We start from the raw sequence: 17907 nt of genomic DNA, 5'->3' as shown, positions 1-17907 counted from the left end.
AACGTTTATTTGCATACAATCAAACATTTTTAATCATATATTCTAAATGAAAATCGGGCCAAATTCAACGTGTGGTAATTTACGACGTCTCATCATTAATTTGGTTTTCAGTACTATACACGCTGGTATTCCTTATAAACAATGTAACTGGCTTTAATCTGCATGCCTCCGGATAAGCCAAATATTTCAATAAAGTCAAACCTGAGAAAAATGTTTTAAGATTTAGGGAAAAAAAAGATTCAAGATTTAATTAAAATTTTTCATGTAATGGGGGATTAATGATTGATTTTTCAGTATTTACAACGATATTTCTACTGCGTTTGACCTTATTTTAGTAATTTTCGCGGGTCGTGAGTGCTGTTTGTAATGTGTAGATTTATTTCTTTTTGGTACCCTTATATTTTTTAACTTTAAAAACATTTTTCATGAAAAATTTAAACAGTGAAATATCAGTTTATATTTCACTGATATATCTTTATAAACCACCGAAACGCATGTAATAAATAGAACATTATTTTCGTGTAAATTCAATACTAGATTTATTGAACTCGCTGAATAAATAAATTAATTCAATATCCTCTATCACATTTGCGTTATTAATAATATATTTAATATGATGCGGTTTAGATCGGAATATCAATAACTGCAATAACAATTGTAATAAATCTTATCAAACTTTCATAATCTAATTTCATGCTAGTCTCATTCTTGATCCTTTTGTTAGCCTTGTAATCACTTATAACGAACAGCGCAAATTAGACTTCCTTACACTTGGAAAAAATGTTCCAAAAGACCATCCGCATTTGGAGTATCCTACTAACTAACGGCAGTTATCCGTCATTTAAGTTAACACCATACATAAACACTTTTCATGATTTAATATTTCAATTTATTTTCCGATAAAATATACAATTTAAATGCACGAACAAACCTAATGTAATATGGATTTTAACATTCAACAGTCAATCTTTGCATAACTTTAGGTACCTAGTTACTTAACAAAGAGAGATATTTCAGACTTCGCGCTTAAATAAAATCGAAAATCTAATGAATTTATGCCAACTTTAAGACAGTTTGTCCACTTTTTCTAGATCGATTTTCCTTCTTTCTATCGGCCTTCTGTTTTCTTTTTTCCTTCTTATTAGAACCAGGTGTGGAAACCTTGTAAAGTTCCTCAACATCTTCGAGAAATGGGTCCTGATAAATTGAAAAAAAAATATTAAGAGGACATTGCTTTGATATAGAAACGTCAATGTTAATCATGCACATATGTTTACATATAATATTTAGTAAGATGCGTTTTGAGCATACACATTCAACTGAAAAACAAGTTATTGATAATGTTAAACTCTTGGTTCGAACCCTAGAAGGTTTGCTATCTTATAAGACGCCAGTACTAAAAGCTTCCAAGACACGGACACGAAAGCGATCAAAACAAGTAAGGATTTTTCACAACCGAACTCAATTAAATATGTTTAAATTGGCTTGAATATTTTCACAAAAAAAGTGATCGCAGTATCGGAACTGCATGAATGGTCTGAATGTTAGTACTGATATATTAATTTATTTCATGCTTTCCAGTGTTTTATTGTAATATATCAGATGATTATACTCTGATAAACCACTAGTGAAATTTATAAAATATAATTTTCACTGTAGCCGGACTATATCTGAATGCGGATGAAAAGAAAACCGGAACTAAATGGAATAACAGGCAGAAATAAATGCCGTCATACGTAAATTTTGCTTCTTTAGGAAAAGAAAGTCGATGTCACCATACATCATGTTAAAAATGTAACAAAAATTAGAGAAATTTAACAGAACTAAATTTCAAAACTGATGATGTGACGTCATGATGTGATGACGTCACAAAGGAGAATGCGCGACGTTACGCGGCAAAATCAGTTAAAAGTACTTAAAATCACTGAAAAAGCATGAAATAAAAAGAAAATTTATTTGTTTTACATATAAGATTGAAATATATTTCATTCGTGAACACCAGCTATTATATTTTCACTCGTGGCTACGCCACTCGTGAAAATATTGCATCTGGTGTTCACTCAGTGAAATTATATTTCAATCTTACATGCAAAACATACAAATATCCTCTATATAATTTCATTCAGATAATTTTACAACGAACACATTATTAAAAATAAATCACCTATTTACGGAACCACTTATCAAGTATATTTGCTGCAAATCAAATAAAAATGTAAATGAGATAATATCATAATAACTTACATCTACTCTCTTTATCTCATCTGGAACAAGATGAAATTCTCTATCGTCCAGGACTTGTGGTTGATCAACTGCATTCATAACAGCGGGTGATGGTGTCGTCGCATTCTCCGTTTCTTCTTTTTCAGCGACAATTTCCACCTTATCATCGACTTCTTCGTAGTCATCAATTTCTGCGAGGTACTCGTCTATCATTGTCTCGAAGTCCCTATTTTCTTTTTTAGCCATGAGATGTTTATTCGCTTGTCCTTTCGTCTTTACCTTCTCTCTTTTCCCTGTTCGCAGCTTCTTTCTATCAGGTTTCTCACCATAGCTAGGTTCAACGACACATCGTCCATAATCAACCGTTGCCTCTGTCTCAATATAAACTGGTTGTACCTCTCCTGCTTTAGGAACATCTACTTTAACGTAGTCTGTAGCATTAGTTAGCTGCGAGCCAGATTTTGGAGTGTTGCCGGTTTTTGTTGTAACAGTGTCCGGTTCAACTGTGACTAACACGGGTTCATTCTCTTGTTTTGCAAAACTTCTAGTTCTGCGCCGTGCATGCTTTATTATTCTTTCCCGAGTGACAGCAGGTCTTGAAGCGCCTACAAAGTATGCATTAAACATATTATTTCAATTTTATGCTATATTTTTGCATAAATATATGTCATATAAACATTAACGACCTAAATGAAAACATCCGTCTTGTAAACGACTGTATTCCGAAATGGTTCAGATGACACAATACAATTATGGTGTGGTATAATAGTATATAGTTTCGACAGGGAATGTAATATAGCGATTATTATTGAACAATATTAAGTATTTGACTCTCACGGACTCTACTGGGACGGGTCACACTCGATGCTCTTGCATAGGTAAATCCAGTAAATTTAAAAAAACAAAAAACAAAACAACATCCAAATCATGATACAGATGATTTTTGTTTAGTTCAGTGTAAGATCGGAATCGTGGCTGCGCCACTTTTTTGCCGGCGCTCACCGTGAAATATATAAACTAAATTAAGTCAACAACATGTTGCACGCCTACGTTAATTCGAATTTACAGAATTTACAGAACTATATTAAATACATGGCCAATTCAAACTGGCCTCAAGGGTGAGTGAACGTGACTTTTGTTATACTGTCACGATGTAGTACGCGTTGGTTCGTTACCAACGATACGAGAGGCATCTGCATGAAATAGATTACTAGTAACTAGAAAGATGATCACTGATCACATTTTACCTTTATCTTCAATAAGATCAAAATCGTGTTGTGCCTTGCTGTGTTTCACCTCAGTTTCACCACTTGCATCACCATTTACCGGTAGTTTTGCTGTTCTTGTTTCTTTGGTCAAAGGAACAATAGACGACTTTCTAACTGACGGTTTGTCTGAAAAATTATATTGTGTGTCTGAAAAAGGGTGTTTATTACATGCTTTTCGGTATTTTATAGAAATATATAGGTGAAATAAAAAAACAACTCGTGAACACTCGTAAAAAACTCGTGAACACCAAAAGGTTATATTTCATTCGTGGCTGCGCCACTCGTGAAATATACTTTTTGGTGCTCATTTGGTGAAATATATTGCGATCTTACACTGAACTAAACAAATAGCCTCTATGTTTTGTCTTGGAAGGCAACATGTATCTTTTGACGGAAATTGTGAAACTGTATTGTTTATCTAAAAAAATGCGTACTGTAGGTATATGAGTTATGTCATTCGTTCAATTACAAGAGTTCAAGACTGACAAACTATGACGCTTACAACTGAAAGACTTTCGCGATTTTATGATACAGAAAGCAAATAAACAAATGTTTTTGTTGTAGTTGTGTTTTTTGTATGACGGTTGGAAAAAAGAATACGGAAATATATTTTAGAAATACATACAAATTGACTTGATTTGTCTGTTCTGCATTTGCTTTGCCGACCCTGCTTTAGTACAAGATTTGCTAAGCGTTTTTGGTCGTACTATTGGTGAACTGACTGACCAGTCAGAGCTATTGCCGTTGCTTTCCGGTCCCTTGTTCTTTGAAGAATGTGGGGAATATTTCTTTTTCAGATTGGAATAAGCATCGTCTGTAAAAGAAATAGAAGAACTTTGATTGGCAGCCTTGTGTTTGTTTCGTGAAACATTGATTTCTGTACAGATCGCAGAGAGCCTCCTTGCTACATACACCGCGTTTGAACGTGGTGACAAGTCCTCCACTACATCGTCCAAACAATCACCAGCTTCTACTGAAATACGATCGTGGATTATTGCTTTGACAAAATGGTCTGGTAACTTGCTTGCCTGTAGTATAATACTGAGAAGATCAATAATATTTCCATCCTGTATGATCCGGATATAGTCAGGGAGATAATATTTGTAACCTTTGCTAGTCTTTAATGCATTATTTATTGCATTGCTAAAGTTACTTTCCTTGATGATGTCTATGTACTTCCTATATCTCTCAACACTGTTAGCAGTTTCATCGGCAATGCCGTCAAACACTGGAGTGAATTCTCCGTTACCAAGAAAAGCTAGGTATTCGTTGACAGAGTATATCTCACCATCACCGGCCTTATATATGTCTTTTAGAAAAATCAGAAATCTTTTATTAAGTATCATCGAGATATAGTCTGTCAGCTTCGTCATACATCCATCAGACGCATAAAACACATCTTCTATAAACGCGGAATATGCAGCATCACATGGCTGTTCAGTGTGAGTCGACGTTTCTACATCGGTATCAGTTATCTGGTATTTTGTTAGGTCTGCAATATCTTTCGTAACCGTAACCGACTCAAAGACCTCCTGTGAAAGCGTCAGCTTTTCACCATCGAATGAGGATATTATTATATCGTTGGATGATTCCTTACTTTCTGAAAATTTAAATTCAATAGCCTTACTGTTCACTAATTTGTTGATTTCATTAAATAATTGTTTAGCTTCCTCGTGTGAAAACGTCTTTTTGCAATATAGGAATTCAACAAGAGGGTTTTCTTTGTCCTCACACAATAAATCGTTTGGCAGACGCTCGAATTTTATCCAATTACCTTTTAACATAAAGTAAACATAATAAAGATCTTCATTTGGATAATCCCTCTCGTCTATTGAACTCTTTTCTGGAGAGATATTGTAAATATTGTCACTTTTAGGAGAGTTATTATTCAGCTCTGAACTGTATATATCTTTTATTGGCTGAATCAATATTCCTAGGGTATCAAGTGAACACAGACTTGACTCTTGACTTTCGACAGTATCTATGGTCTTTTTGCCAACGGCAATTTGTGGGTTATTTGGAACGTTCATGACCGTATCACCGTCCAGCCATTTTGCAATAACATTACTGGTCGTATCATTGGTAAGACATAATTTAAAACTTTCGTCGGTAATTTTCTTTAACTCTGTCCATACTGTCGTCAATTTGCTAATACTGGAGTCTGTGTCATCTAACAGATGCTCTATATCACCGCTACTTAAAGATGAACAACTCTCCGACATTAATACTAATCCTTCATTCTGGTCCGCCTCATTTTCCGCTTCAGCTGAATTCTCTATTCTTACCACCTGTTCGACGTTTTGTACAGTTAATGGAACCTCAACATCAGCAACATATATTTGAAGGATGTTTCTAGGCGTTCTGTATATGCGCGGCTCTTCATTTGATGCATTATGAGATGCCATCATCATATTACAAATGCTTTGTAGTGTTCTATCGACATCTTTGACTAACTCGACATCTTTCCCTGACCTGTTTTCAGCGTCTGGTCTAGCGTCTTTACTTGCTAAGTTGGCGTGGCTTGGTGAAATATCTTCTGTAATATCCGATATGATATTTGTTATTGCCCGAAAAGGTGGTACAAGTCTTCTTCTTTCACACTTTACTTTTCTAGTAAGGTAATGACGATTATAGTCATTACCTCCATTAACCAGTAGTTAACAATAAATTTTAGTCTCTACATAAGTTCAAAATGTCTATATCTTAACAAATGTCATGGTCGACTTTCAGAGAGAAGTGTATAAATTTCCAAGCCCTCTTTCCCCGCATTTATTGGCTTGTGAGATATACTGTTACGATTCACTATAATACTTTAATATCTAGAGCAGTCTATTATAGCACAGATATTTTTGTACAAATTCGTATGAAGTTATATATAAAGAAGCATGCCTCCAGATTCATGCTAATTTTTATGACAAATTTAAATGTGTATTTAAAAGTAAAATATTGTGAAGTGTACAACAAAGTTTTTTACCACTAAGCAGACAACACTTTCAATTCACGTAAATTACCAAATAATATAACAACACAATATTTAAATTTCTATGTCACTTAGTCACTTAAAACAGACAAATATGCAAAAGATGATTTAAAAAATGTACTCAGATATCTATTAAAAAAAACTATTTTTTTTTATCTTATTGTTTGCCCGATTTGAGTTAAAAGCGTTGCAACGCTTTTCAATTTTGATCATTTTTTTACAATTAGAATAGTTATTTTGTAAAAACTGAGTGAGCGAATGATTCTAAATTTTGCACACAAGTTATTGGTCTAGATCTACATCAAATGGGAGATTAATCACGAAAATTTATTTCCAGTCCCGTTGTATAAAATAACCTAAGTGAAGTCCCTTTAAATCAAAATAGTGCTAAAAGCGAAATATGAGGAGGCATTCCATGCGCAACCACGCATCCTATTGATCATAACCTTCTAATTTACGGAAAGTTCCGGAAAGTTTCAACTCCTGAAGTGGTTAAATATTAGATTATCAGAGTGCTCAATGACATCATAAACTTTACAAATCTTTTTTAACTATAAAAACACAAAACTGAGGTCATGATTATACATTTTGTTTGTATTTCATGTAAAATTTTCGACTCTACTGACCGACAAAAAATAGGAATACATGTAGTTATAAAAATGCATGTTCTTTTGTTTTGACATACCTGAATTTCTTTCGCGGATGTTCTTCTCCTCGTCTCTTATTTTATCATCGTTTTCAACAGATAAATCTCGGCCTGGTGTGCAGCACATTGTGAAAGTCTTTCGGATTTTACTCGTCACATTAAATCCTTTCGTTTTTCGTGGCAACTTCCGTTTGACTGGTTCCACTTCATCGTTGTGGCGTTCAGCCTGTTTCAAAATTTGCAGGCAATAATTAAAATGATAAAATTATTGACACTTTTAACGTGTTCTAGTAAAACATTAATGCCAATAAGACGTGAGACATGGTGATAAACCGGGCATGCATGTGAAGAATCACTTTAAATATAAGTTAGCTTTTTACAGTCCAAGATTATCAACAGTCTTAAGTTAAAATAAATTACAGAAATATTTAAAGGATTGTTAGGGAGATAACTAGATATTCATAGTAGTAGTGGTAGTGGCAGTGGTAATGGTCGTGGTAGTGGTAGATCTAGTAGTAATAGCAGCTAGAACAACAACAATCATTACCACCACCATCTTTATCATCATATCATCATCATCATCATCATATCATCATTACATCATCATCATCATCAATTATAATAATCATCACCTTTATCATCCTTTACCATTAATCTCATTATTTTAATAAACATGTATATAGGATAATCAAACGCGCAGTACCTTTAGAGGCACATTATCAAAATTATGCCTCTGAAATGAATTCATTTTTTTAATTCTGTCAAAAGTGGAAAAATGAGTTTTAAAAAAGTTGTAGTAATGGATTAAGAACACGTGAGATGTTCATCACCTGATGCAAATACCATTAAATGTAAACTGATTTATGATAAAGGGGGTCTCACTAAAAAGCGTCCCGAAGGATTTTAGCGTCCTGAAGCGTCCCGAAGCATTATTGTTAATTTAAACAGCCAGAAGGGTTATATTTATTGTAAATGAGCTATATTATTATGTACTGAGGTATTTATGGTAGAAAAAAATATTCTTACTTATCATTTTTTTCTATTTATATAAAAAAACCTAACATACCTTCGACTCCAGTTCACTTGCTCAAAAACCACCGTATACCGACAAAGCGTCCGGAAGGTTTAATGTTTATCTAAACCAAAATTATTTTTGAAATACTTCGTAAATTTTAGTTAATGAAATAGTAATATAAGTAACAATAGCGAGAAAAAATGTTTTCCATACATAAAATTATCTTTATAGTGCCCGAAATCGTACATCTATCCACGCATAGTTTCAAGTCGCTTACTGACTAACATAGCGTCCCGAAACGTATTCATGGTTTTTATTTTTATCTAAGCAAAGATAAATCGTAATTAAGTTCTTTTATGATATGTGTAAGTGACATTAAAAAGGAAATAAACATTTCATCCACAAAATATTATTTTACAGCGCGAAAACTGACGTTTCCCATGTTGCGCTAACAAAGCGTCCCGAAGAATTTAGCGTCCCGATATGTCATGAAGCGTCCCGAAGCATTATTGTTAATTTAAACAGTCAGAAGGGTTATATTTATTGTAAATAATGTATATTATTATGTATTGAGGTATTTGTGGTAGAAAAAAATAATCTTACTTATCATTTTTTCTATTTATATAAAAAAAAACCTAACATACCTTCGACTCCAGTTCACTTGCTCAAAAACCACCGTATACCGACAAAGCGTCCGGAAGGTTTAATGTTTATCTAAACCAAAATTATTTTGAAATACTTCGTAATTTTAGTTAATGAAATAGTAATATAAGTAACAATAGCGAGAAAAAATGTTTCCCATACACAAAATTATCTTTATAGCGCCCGAAATCGTACATCTATCCACGCATAGTTCAAGTCGTTTACTGACTAACATAGCGTCCCGAAACTTATTCATGGTTTTTATTTTTATCTAAGCAAAGATAAATCGTAATTAAGTTCTTTTATGATACGTATAAGTGACATGAGAAAGGAAATAAACATTTCATCCACAAAATATTATTTTACAGCGCGAAAACTGACGTTTCCCATGTTGCGCTAACAAACTGACAAAGCGTCCCGAAGAAATTAGCGTCCCGAAATGTCATGAAGCGTCCCGAAGCATTATTGTTAATTTAAACAGTCAGAAGGGTTATATTTATTGTAAATAATGTATATTATTATGTATTGAGGTATTTGTGGTAGAAAAAAATAATCTTACTTATCATTTTTTCTATTTATATAAAAAAAAACCTAACATACCTTCGACTCCAGTTCACTTGCTCAAAAACCACCGTATACCGACAAAACGTCCGGAAGGTTTAATGTTTATCTAAACCAAAATTATTTTGAAATACTTCGTAATTTTAGTTAATGAAATAGTAATATAAGTAACAAAAGCGAGAAAAAATGTTTCCCATACACAAAATTATCTTTATAGCGCCCGAAATCGTACATCTATCCACGCATAGTTCAAGTCGTTTACTGACTAACATAGCGTCCCGAAACTTATTCATGGTTTTTATTTTTATCTAAGCAAAGATAAATCGTAATTAAGTTCTTTTATGATACGTATAAGTGACATGAAAAAGGAAATAAACATTTCATCCACAAAATAGTATTTTACAGCGCGAAAACTGACGTTTCCCATGTTGCGCTAACAAACTGACAAAGCGTCCCGAAGAAATTAGCGTCCCGAAATGTCATGAAGCGTCCCGAAGCATTATTGTTAATTTAAACAGTCAAAAGGGTTATATTTATTGTAAATAATGTATATTATTATGTATTGAGGTATTTGTGGTAGAAAAAAATAATCTTACTTATCATTTTTTCTATTTATATAAAAAAACCTAACATACCTTCGACTCCAGTTCACTTGCTCAAAAACCACCGTATACCGACAAAGCGTCCGGAAGGTTTAATGTTTATCTAAACCAAAATTATTTTGAAATACTTCGTAATTTTAGTTAATGAAATAGTAATACAAGTAACAATAGCGAGAAAAAATGTTTCCCATACACAAAATTATCTTTATAGCGCCCGAAATCGTACATCTATCCACGCATAGTTCAAGTCGTTTACTGACTAACATAGCGTCCCGAAACTTATTCATGGTTTTTATTTTTATCTAAGCAAAGATAAATCGTAATTTAGTTCTTTTATGATATGTGTAAGTGACATTAAAAAGGAAATAAACATTTCATCCACAAAATATTATTTTACAGCGCGAAAACTGACGTTTCCTATGTTGCGCTAACAAAGCGTCCCGAAGAATTTTTTTTTTGAATTGCGCAATAGTGCCTTTTTTCCACATTCAGTTTTTTATCGTCGTGTATTTTAATGATTTTTTATTTAACGATTAGCGTCTGCTTCTTAGCTTTAACGATATAAGCATGCATATAGTATATATAGCAGTAATTACCTAAGTCTCTTTATTCGTTGAATTGTTACTAAAGTCTTTTATAACTCAACATATGAGTGGCAATGTACTTTTTAAATCATGTTATATGTGTTCTATGTATATTGTTGTATATTGTTGGGAAAGTCCATTAAAAGGGAAAATTCTGCATATTATCCGAAAACGAAAGTGTCAACAACTAGATTAGAGCCGCGCCATGACAAAACCAACATAATGGGTTTGCGACCAGCATGGATCCAGACCAGCCTGCGCATCCACACACATGCTGTGCGCTATCAGATTCTCTACTTGTTATAGGGTATGTAAGCGAACAGCATGGATCCTGATCAGACTGCGTGGATGCCCAGGCTGGTCTGGATCCATGCTGGTCGCAAACGCATTACATTGGTTTTGTCGTGACGCGACTCATATAGTTTAATTCTAACATCGTGATAGCTCAGGTGGTAAATCAACGTCACTGTTACTTTAAATGATTTGAACTAATAGGTTCGTAACCTACGCACGGCTTGTTATTATGATGTTGTTGTTAATGTGTTTCTCCCTTTTTATTTACTGTGTCTTTTGTTTGAATACATTTTCAAATCTATGAATGACATTCCAATAATACATTTCACATCATTCTAGGAATGAAATTCTTTATAGTTGTAGATAACTGTTATGCACGACTTTCACGTGCAAATTTAAATGTCGAACTATACATACATACGCATGCATGCATCACATCATTCTAGGAATGACATTCTTTATAGTTGTAGATGTTGTTGTCATGCAATGCTTGCATATATATGTATATATGTTTATGTTGATTATATGCTATAAACATTGTATAATGTTTCAGGCAATAAAATTTGAAATTGGAAAAAAAAATTATATTCTAATGTATATAATTGAACGAATTAACAAGAGACTATCTAAGGAGTAGGTATGCTATTTTTCACACTTACGGCTGTATACAAATCGTGATTGATATATAATTACTTCAGGCACTATTTATGCAGGTAGGTGTTACATTGTGTTAACAGTTTACTTCATTCAAACATTAAAATATGACATTTTCAGCTCAGTTTAGATGTTTATAAACTACTAGTTATTGCGTACTGATTACAGTCTGACTTACAATGGCTAAAGTCGTACTATTTGGTGACAGTTATATCAAACGTCTTCACTATCACTGTGCCGAAGATCCACTGTTAATACCAGGGCACGTGCATTGGTGTTTTAAAGGCGGTCTAAGAACCGACCATATGGACCATGCCCTATTCTCGTCTGCTGCGCCAAAACGCAGATGTTGTAGTTCTGAATGTAGGCGGTAATGACATAACAGCAACATCATTCCCGAACGAATTTGTCAGTAGAATCCAAATTCTTGTGGATAATTTACAGGCCTCTGGGGTTAAAAAAGTTTATATCTGTGAAATTTTGACCACAGGCGAATTTTCTAAAGCACCGGGTTTGACAAATAAAAAAAAAAGGTTTAAAAATTATCATACGATTTTGAAATTTTACATTTTTTAGTGTTAAGATATCACAGAAAACAACAAATATGTACTGTTATATACACAAAAATGTCTAAAAACTATTATATAACTTATTCACAGTTTACGAACGAATGTCCGGATATACAATGCAATAAACTAGGAAAGGCAGTTATCTGGACTCTTCGGTAATGCGTACACAACGGGGGGTGGATGGGGTGCGGTATCCATAGCGATTGCGGTTAATTTCCTCTATCGATAGATTACAATCTTTCACTCCGTTTACGGCTTAAAAAATTAGAAATACAATAATTAAAATTTAGACAATTTAAACAAATCATAATGATAATAGTCTTGTTAGGTGGGATGTCATGTATATTATTTATTAACTTGACAAAATGATATTAGGATTGCAATGAAATGAACACACTAATCAACAAAAGGAACGAGACAATGAATCACAAATCAATAATTATAGATTATAAGAACAGTGCTCGTGCACCTAAATGTATAATTACCTACAGTACATGCAAACCGGAAAAATGACACTGCCAGTCCGTGCATTCCATGAAATATTTATAAATACAAACATTAAAATTTTGCTTGTACATACATGTACATAAGTGTTATAGAAATATATAACCTTCTTATGGATAATACATAATGTCATGATCGGTACAATTTAGAATAAACAAGGATTTCAATAAGTTACCATTTATTTCAAATACTATCAGGGTTTTTTTCCGGACGTTTTGTTAGCGCGACATGGCTAACGTGAACCGATTAATATTATCCATAAAAACAAATGTTACTTGATAATGATTGTATTCGGCTATATACAATTTATTACAATATCAACTTTTTTTGGATTACAATAACATCTTCCGGACGCTTCCTAATTTTAGGAATATGAGAGCGTGTGATCAACTGCATGCGCACGTCCATGTCTACTTTAATCTTCTGGATATCAAATAATATTTGATAGAGAAGAACTGTCTTCCTGAATAATATCATCTAGAAAAAAAACAATATTTAAATGGATAGTGATTTCTTTTAATTATATCGATGTTTAAAGTGAAACTGCTTCGGGACGCTAAATTTGTTCGGGACGCTTTGTTAGCGCAACATGGGAAACGTCAGTTTTTGTGCTGTATAATGATATTTTGTGGATGAAAAGTTTATTTCCTTCTTTATGTCACTTACACATAACATAAAAGAAAAAAACACGATTTATCTTTGCTAAGATAGAAAAATACCATGAAGACGTTTGGGACGCTATGTTAGTCAGTTAGCAACTTGAAACATGCGTGGATAGACGTACGGTTTCGGGCGTAATAAAGATAATATAATTTTATGTATGGAAAACATTTTTCTCGCTATTGTTACTTACATTACTATTTCATTAACTAAAATTACGAAGTAATTCAAAATAATTTTGGTTTCGATAAACATTAAACCTGCCGGACGCTTTGTCGGTATACGGTGGTTTTTGAGCAAGTGAACTGGAGTCGAAAGGTATGTTAGTTTTTTTTTATATAAATAGAAAAAATGATAAGTAAGATTTTTTTTCTACCATAAATACCTCAATACATAATAATGTACATTATTTACAATAAATATAACCCTTCTGACTGTTTAAATTAACAATAATGCTTCGGGACGCTTCATGACATTTCGGGACGCTAAATTCTTCGGGACGCTTTGTTAGCGCAACATGGGAAACGTCAGTTTTCGCGCTGTAAAATAATATTTTGTGGATGAAATGTTTATTTCCTTTTTAATGTCACTTATACGTATCATAAAAGAACTTAATTACGATTTATCTTTGCTTAGATAAAAATAAAAACCATGAATACGTTTCGGGACGCTATGTTAGTCAGTAAACGACTTGAACTATGCGTGGATAGATGTACGATTTCGGGCGCTATAAAGATAATTTTATGTATGGAAATCATTTTTCTCGCTATTGTTACTTACATTACTATTTCATTAACTAAAATTACGAAGTATTTCAAAATAATTTTGGTTCAGATAAACATTAAACCTTCCGGACGCTTTGTCGGTATACGGTGGTTTTTGAGCAAGTGAACTGGAGTCGAAGGTATATTAGTTTTTTTATATAAATAGAAAAAAATGATAAGTAAGATTATTTTTTTCTACCATAAATACCGCAATACATAATAATGTACATTATTTACAATAAATATAACCATTCTGACTGTTTAAATTAACAATAATGCTTCGGGACGCTTCATGACATTTCGGGACGCTAAATTCTTTGGGACGCTTTGTTAGCGCAACATGGGAAACGTCAGTTTTCGCGCTGTAAAATAATATTTTGTGGATGAAATGTTTATTTCCTTTTTAATGTCACTTACACATATCATAAATTAACTTAATTACGATTTATCTTTGCTTAGATAAAAATAAAAACCATGAATACGTTTCGGGACGCTATGTTAGTCAGTAAACGACTTGAACTATGCGTGGATAGATGTACGATTTCGGGCGCTATAAAGATAATTTTATGTATGGAAATCATTTTTCTCGCTATTGTTACTTACATTACTATTTCATTAACTAAAATTACGAAGTATTTCAAAATAATTTTGGTTCAGATAAACATTAAACCTTCCGGACGCTTTGTCGGTATACGGTGGTTTTTGAGCAAGTGAACTGGAGTCGAAGGTATATTAGTTTTTTTATATAAATAGAAAAAAATGATAAGTAAGATTATTTTTTTCTACCACAAATACCTCAATACATAATAATATACATTATTTACAATAAATATAACCCTTCTGACTGTTTAAATTAACAATAATGCTTCGGGACGCTTCAGGACGCTTCGGGACGCTAAATTTCTTCGGGACGCTTTTTAGTGAGACCGGATAAAAGGTAGCAAAATGTAAACAAAGTGGTATTTTTTGTATAAGAACACCATAACACATTGGTACCTTCTTTAAATAAAGATATTATTATTATTATTATTATCATTATTTTTATTATTATTATTATTTTATTTTATGCTTTTCAGTGGATTACTGATTTATCCGTGAAAATTATATTTGGTAATTTCACAGTGAAAATTATCAAAATATAATTTCACTCTTTTTAATGACGAAACTACTTTTTTAAGATTTTCCCCATGTGGTACCTCAATTTTATTTTTGCTGACAATTCTGACAATGTCAGGTTGTTTAAAGAAAAAGCAAAACTGAAAATGATAAATAACTTAAATGTCAAAAGTAATAAAAAGAAGAAAACTCAGGGTTGTCATTTAGAGGCGGCAGGAGGCCAAAATGACTGTCTCAAATGCAGTATGGGCCGCCTCAAAATTTAGAAAACACTCTTTTGTTATGCTTGATAAAAACAGAAATGGCCGCCTCAAGTCCAAAACAAACCTTCTGCGAAAAATGTTTCTGACAACCCTGAAAACTTACTTCTATTCATTCAAATTCATGAAATTCCAATCACCAAATTTCGTTTTTTTGTTTCATTTTGACAGTCTCAAAAATACATTCCTTCCCCATGCAAAACTGCTCTTGATGACATTTGGGCATATTAAAGTATCCTACGAGCAATAACTGCCGTATGCTTTATGAAAAATTGAAAGCATTGACAGCCATAACTCGAAGAATAAGTTAAATCAACCCAGCGTTCTTGTGCAGGTTTCCAAGTTTTCCATTTTCCTAGCTCCTTTTCTGAATGTTTTCACATCTGTCAACACTTTTTTTTGTCTGTTACAATCCTCAAATAAGTTTTCTTTCTTTTAAAAATGTGTATGACTAACAAATCCAAATTATATCCCTCTGAATCTTACACAATTATTTTCCTCCCATGAAATACACAACTTTAAAAAATGGCTGCCGCTTACAATTTACAAAGCCAGGTCTAATATAAATTCGCACTAAGTAACAGAAATATGGATGGATGGTTGGACTTTTTCTCCTACAAGAATTGTTTGTTTTTATTATCAAAACAAGCGATCATTCATATTTTTTTAATAAAATTAATAAATATCACCGTCATTTAATGTTGATTGGCGGACTTATTTTTCAGCTCAAGACTTCTTTTTTTTAATGAGAAATTCCGAATAAATGGGGCTCTCAATGGGGGAAACAGTTTTAATATTATGGACATTTCGTTTAACTTGTTTTTAAGCATAAAATAAAAAGAAAATTTGTTTGTTTGTTGTGTAAGATGTAATTGTATCTCGTGAACTTTAAAATCTCGTGAACTTTAAAAACAGTATTCTTACTCGTGGCTACGCCACTCTCGAGAATACTGTTTCCAAAGCCCACTCGATGAAATAAAATTTCATCTTAAACACAAACAAACAAATATCCTCTATATTATTATTATTATTATTATTATTATTATAAATAAAAAGAGCTATTGAAAAATACAGTGATTGTATTTTAAGCCCCTAATAGGCCTTTACTAATAAATCTTATTACTTAAATAAAACAAGTACTATTCTTAAAATTCTTCTTCGTTTTATTCGTTTCTTATCCCAAAAAAAATGTGTGCATATAGACATGTTCAGTTATGTGGTGTTAACATATTAATAAATACATATACATATAAAATAAATAAATAAATATTGGCCAAAAACATGCATTGTGTAGTATTATTTCGTTATTTCAATTTAAAATATGTAAATAAGTTTCTCATTCATAATTACTCATTCATAATATGTACGTTAACGATAAATAAGTTTCTCATTCAGTTTCTCATTCATAATATGTACGTTATCGACGAAATACAATTTATTAAGTATATTTGTTTACAAAATAGTTCGACGATACTTGATTACTACGTATTTATAAAACGACAAAAGGTAAATCTACTTCCATTTAGAAAGGGCTACTAGTATTCCTGATCTCTAACAATTAATGATTTATAAATTTATAAATGAATAATGAAGAAACAAAAAAAAACACAAAAAAAACCAACAACAACAACAACAAAAACAACAGTGTACTTATAAACCCATATGATGCCCTATATACATGCACGTATTCTTTAAAGAAAATTACAATGTAGTGCTACTTAAAAAACATACGTACATTTTGTTCGATATCGTCAAATCTAACATTTGTGCTGCATTCACCTTTGGAACTTTTCCTTTTGCATGGGGTTCTCTGGGTAGATCCTGATGAGGTCATATTAAAACACCAGCTTTGTTTTATGTCCGTAGAATCTTCATCGTCGGCATAACGCCTTCCTTTACCGATTTGTTTCTCGTTTCCCATTCTGTAAGAAAAAATTAAATAGGGTACCCTATGAAAATTAAAAACAAAGAATTTCATTACAGTTAAAATTAAACTTCATGAACAAAACAATCAATAATTAATTGAAAATATTAGATTTATACTTACTTTACTGCAAAAATATGAAGATTCCGTGGTCTTTTAACGCGGTTGTCGTCAAATCATCGCGTTTGTTTACGTCTGTCGTTGAGGCAGTTTCGACGTCATTTTGAGAACGTTCAAAATTGCGCGGTTAAGTAGAGCGCGTCAGAAACGTCTGCGCGTAGACTGTTTTCCAAGTTAATTTTACGCATGTGACGTCGATTTTAATTTGATAGTCGTGATGTTTCATTAATTTATAATCACGGCTGCTGTAAATCTAGGATTTGCGAAAATAAAGGCTTGTAAATTTGTTAATATATATAGAACTTTGACGTATAAAATGGCCGTGTTTCAATATAATACTTGCCAACATTTATCCACGGGCTATTTAACCCTTTCACATTTCTTTATGACTATTGCTCGGTCGACAGAATTTAAAACCAAAATACAGATAACATATTTCTATTATGAATGAATGAATGAATGAATGAATGAATGAATGAATGAATGAATGATCAGTTTTGATTGGGATTTCGTTCAGTTCG

At 32.5% G+C, this 17907-nt stretch overlaps 1 protein-coding gene across 1 annotated transcript; it reads right to left on the bottom strand.

Annotated features, from left to right (window-relative positions):
- Positions 1–876: 876 nt before the first annotated feature.
- Positions 877–17530, bottom strand: LOC132738491 (uncharacterized). The gene is made up of 7 exons (XM_060725996.1): positions 17390–17530; positions 17078–17264; positions 7157–7343; positions 4117–4305; positions 3471–3617; positions 2245–2828; positions 877–1197 (listed from the first exon to the last, which is right to left on the bottom strand). Exons 2-7 carry the CDS (start codon positions 17261–17263, stop codon positions 1054–1056), a joined length of 1437 nt encoding a protein of 478 aa, XP_060581979.1. The 5' UTR covers position 17264; positions 17390–17530; the 3' UTR covers positions 877–1053.
- Between the last annotated feature and the right edge of the window lie 377 nt (positions 17531–17907).

The sequence above is a fragment of the Ruditapes philippinarum genome, unplaced genomic scaffold (assembly GCF_026571515.1).
Source record: "Ruditapes philippinarum isolate M1 unplaced genomic scaffold, ASM2657151v2 ctg6779_1_1_1_1, whole genome shotgun sequence".
In the NCBI taxonomy this organism is placed as follows: domain Eukaryota; kingdom Metazoa; phylum Mollusca; class Bivalvia; order Venerida; family Veneridae; genus Ruditapes; species Ruditapes philippinarum.
This window is presented reverse-complemented; position numbering and strand designations above follow the sequence as displayed.

Coding starts and splice junctions, on each gene's coding strand:
- LOC132738491 (XM_060725996.1), bottom strand. CDS start 17,263: ATGGGAAACGAGAAACAAATCGGTAAAGGAAGGCGTTATGCCGACGAT. Junction 4,306..7,156: donor CATCCGCGAAAGAAATTCAG/GTATGTCAAAAC, acceptor TTTCTTTTACAG/ACGATGCTTATTCCAATCTG. Junction 1,198..2,244: donor ATGAGATAAAGAGAGTAGAT/GTAAGTTATTAT, acceptor TCAATTTATCAG/GACCCATTTCTCGAAGATGT.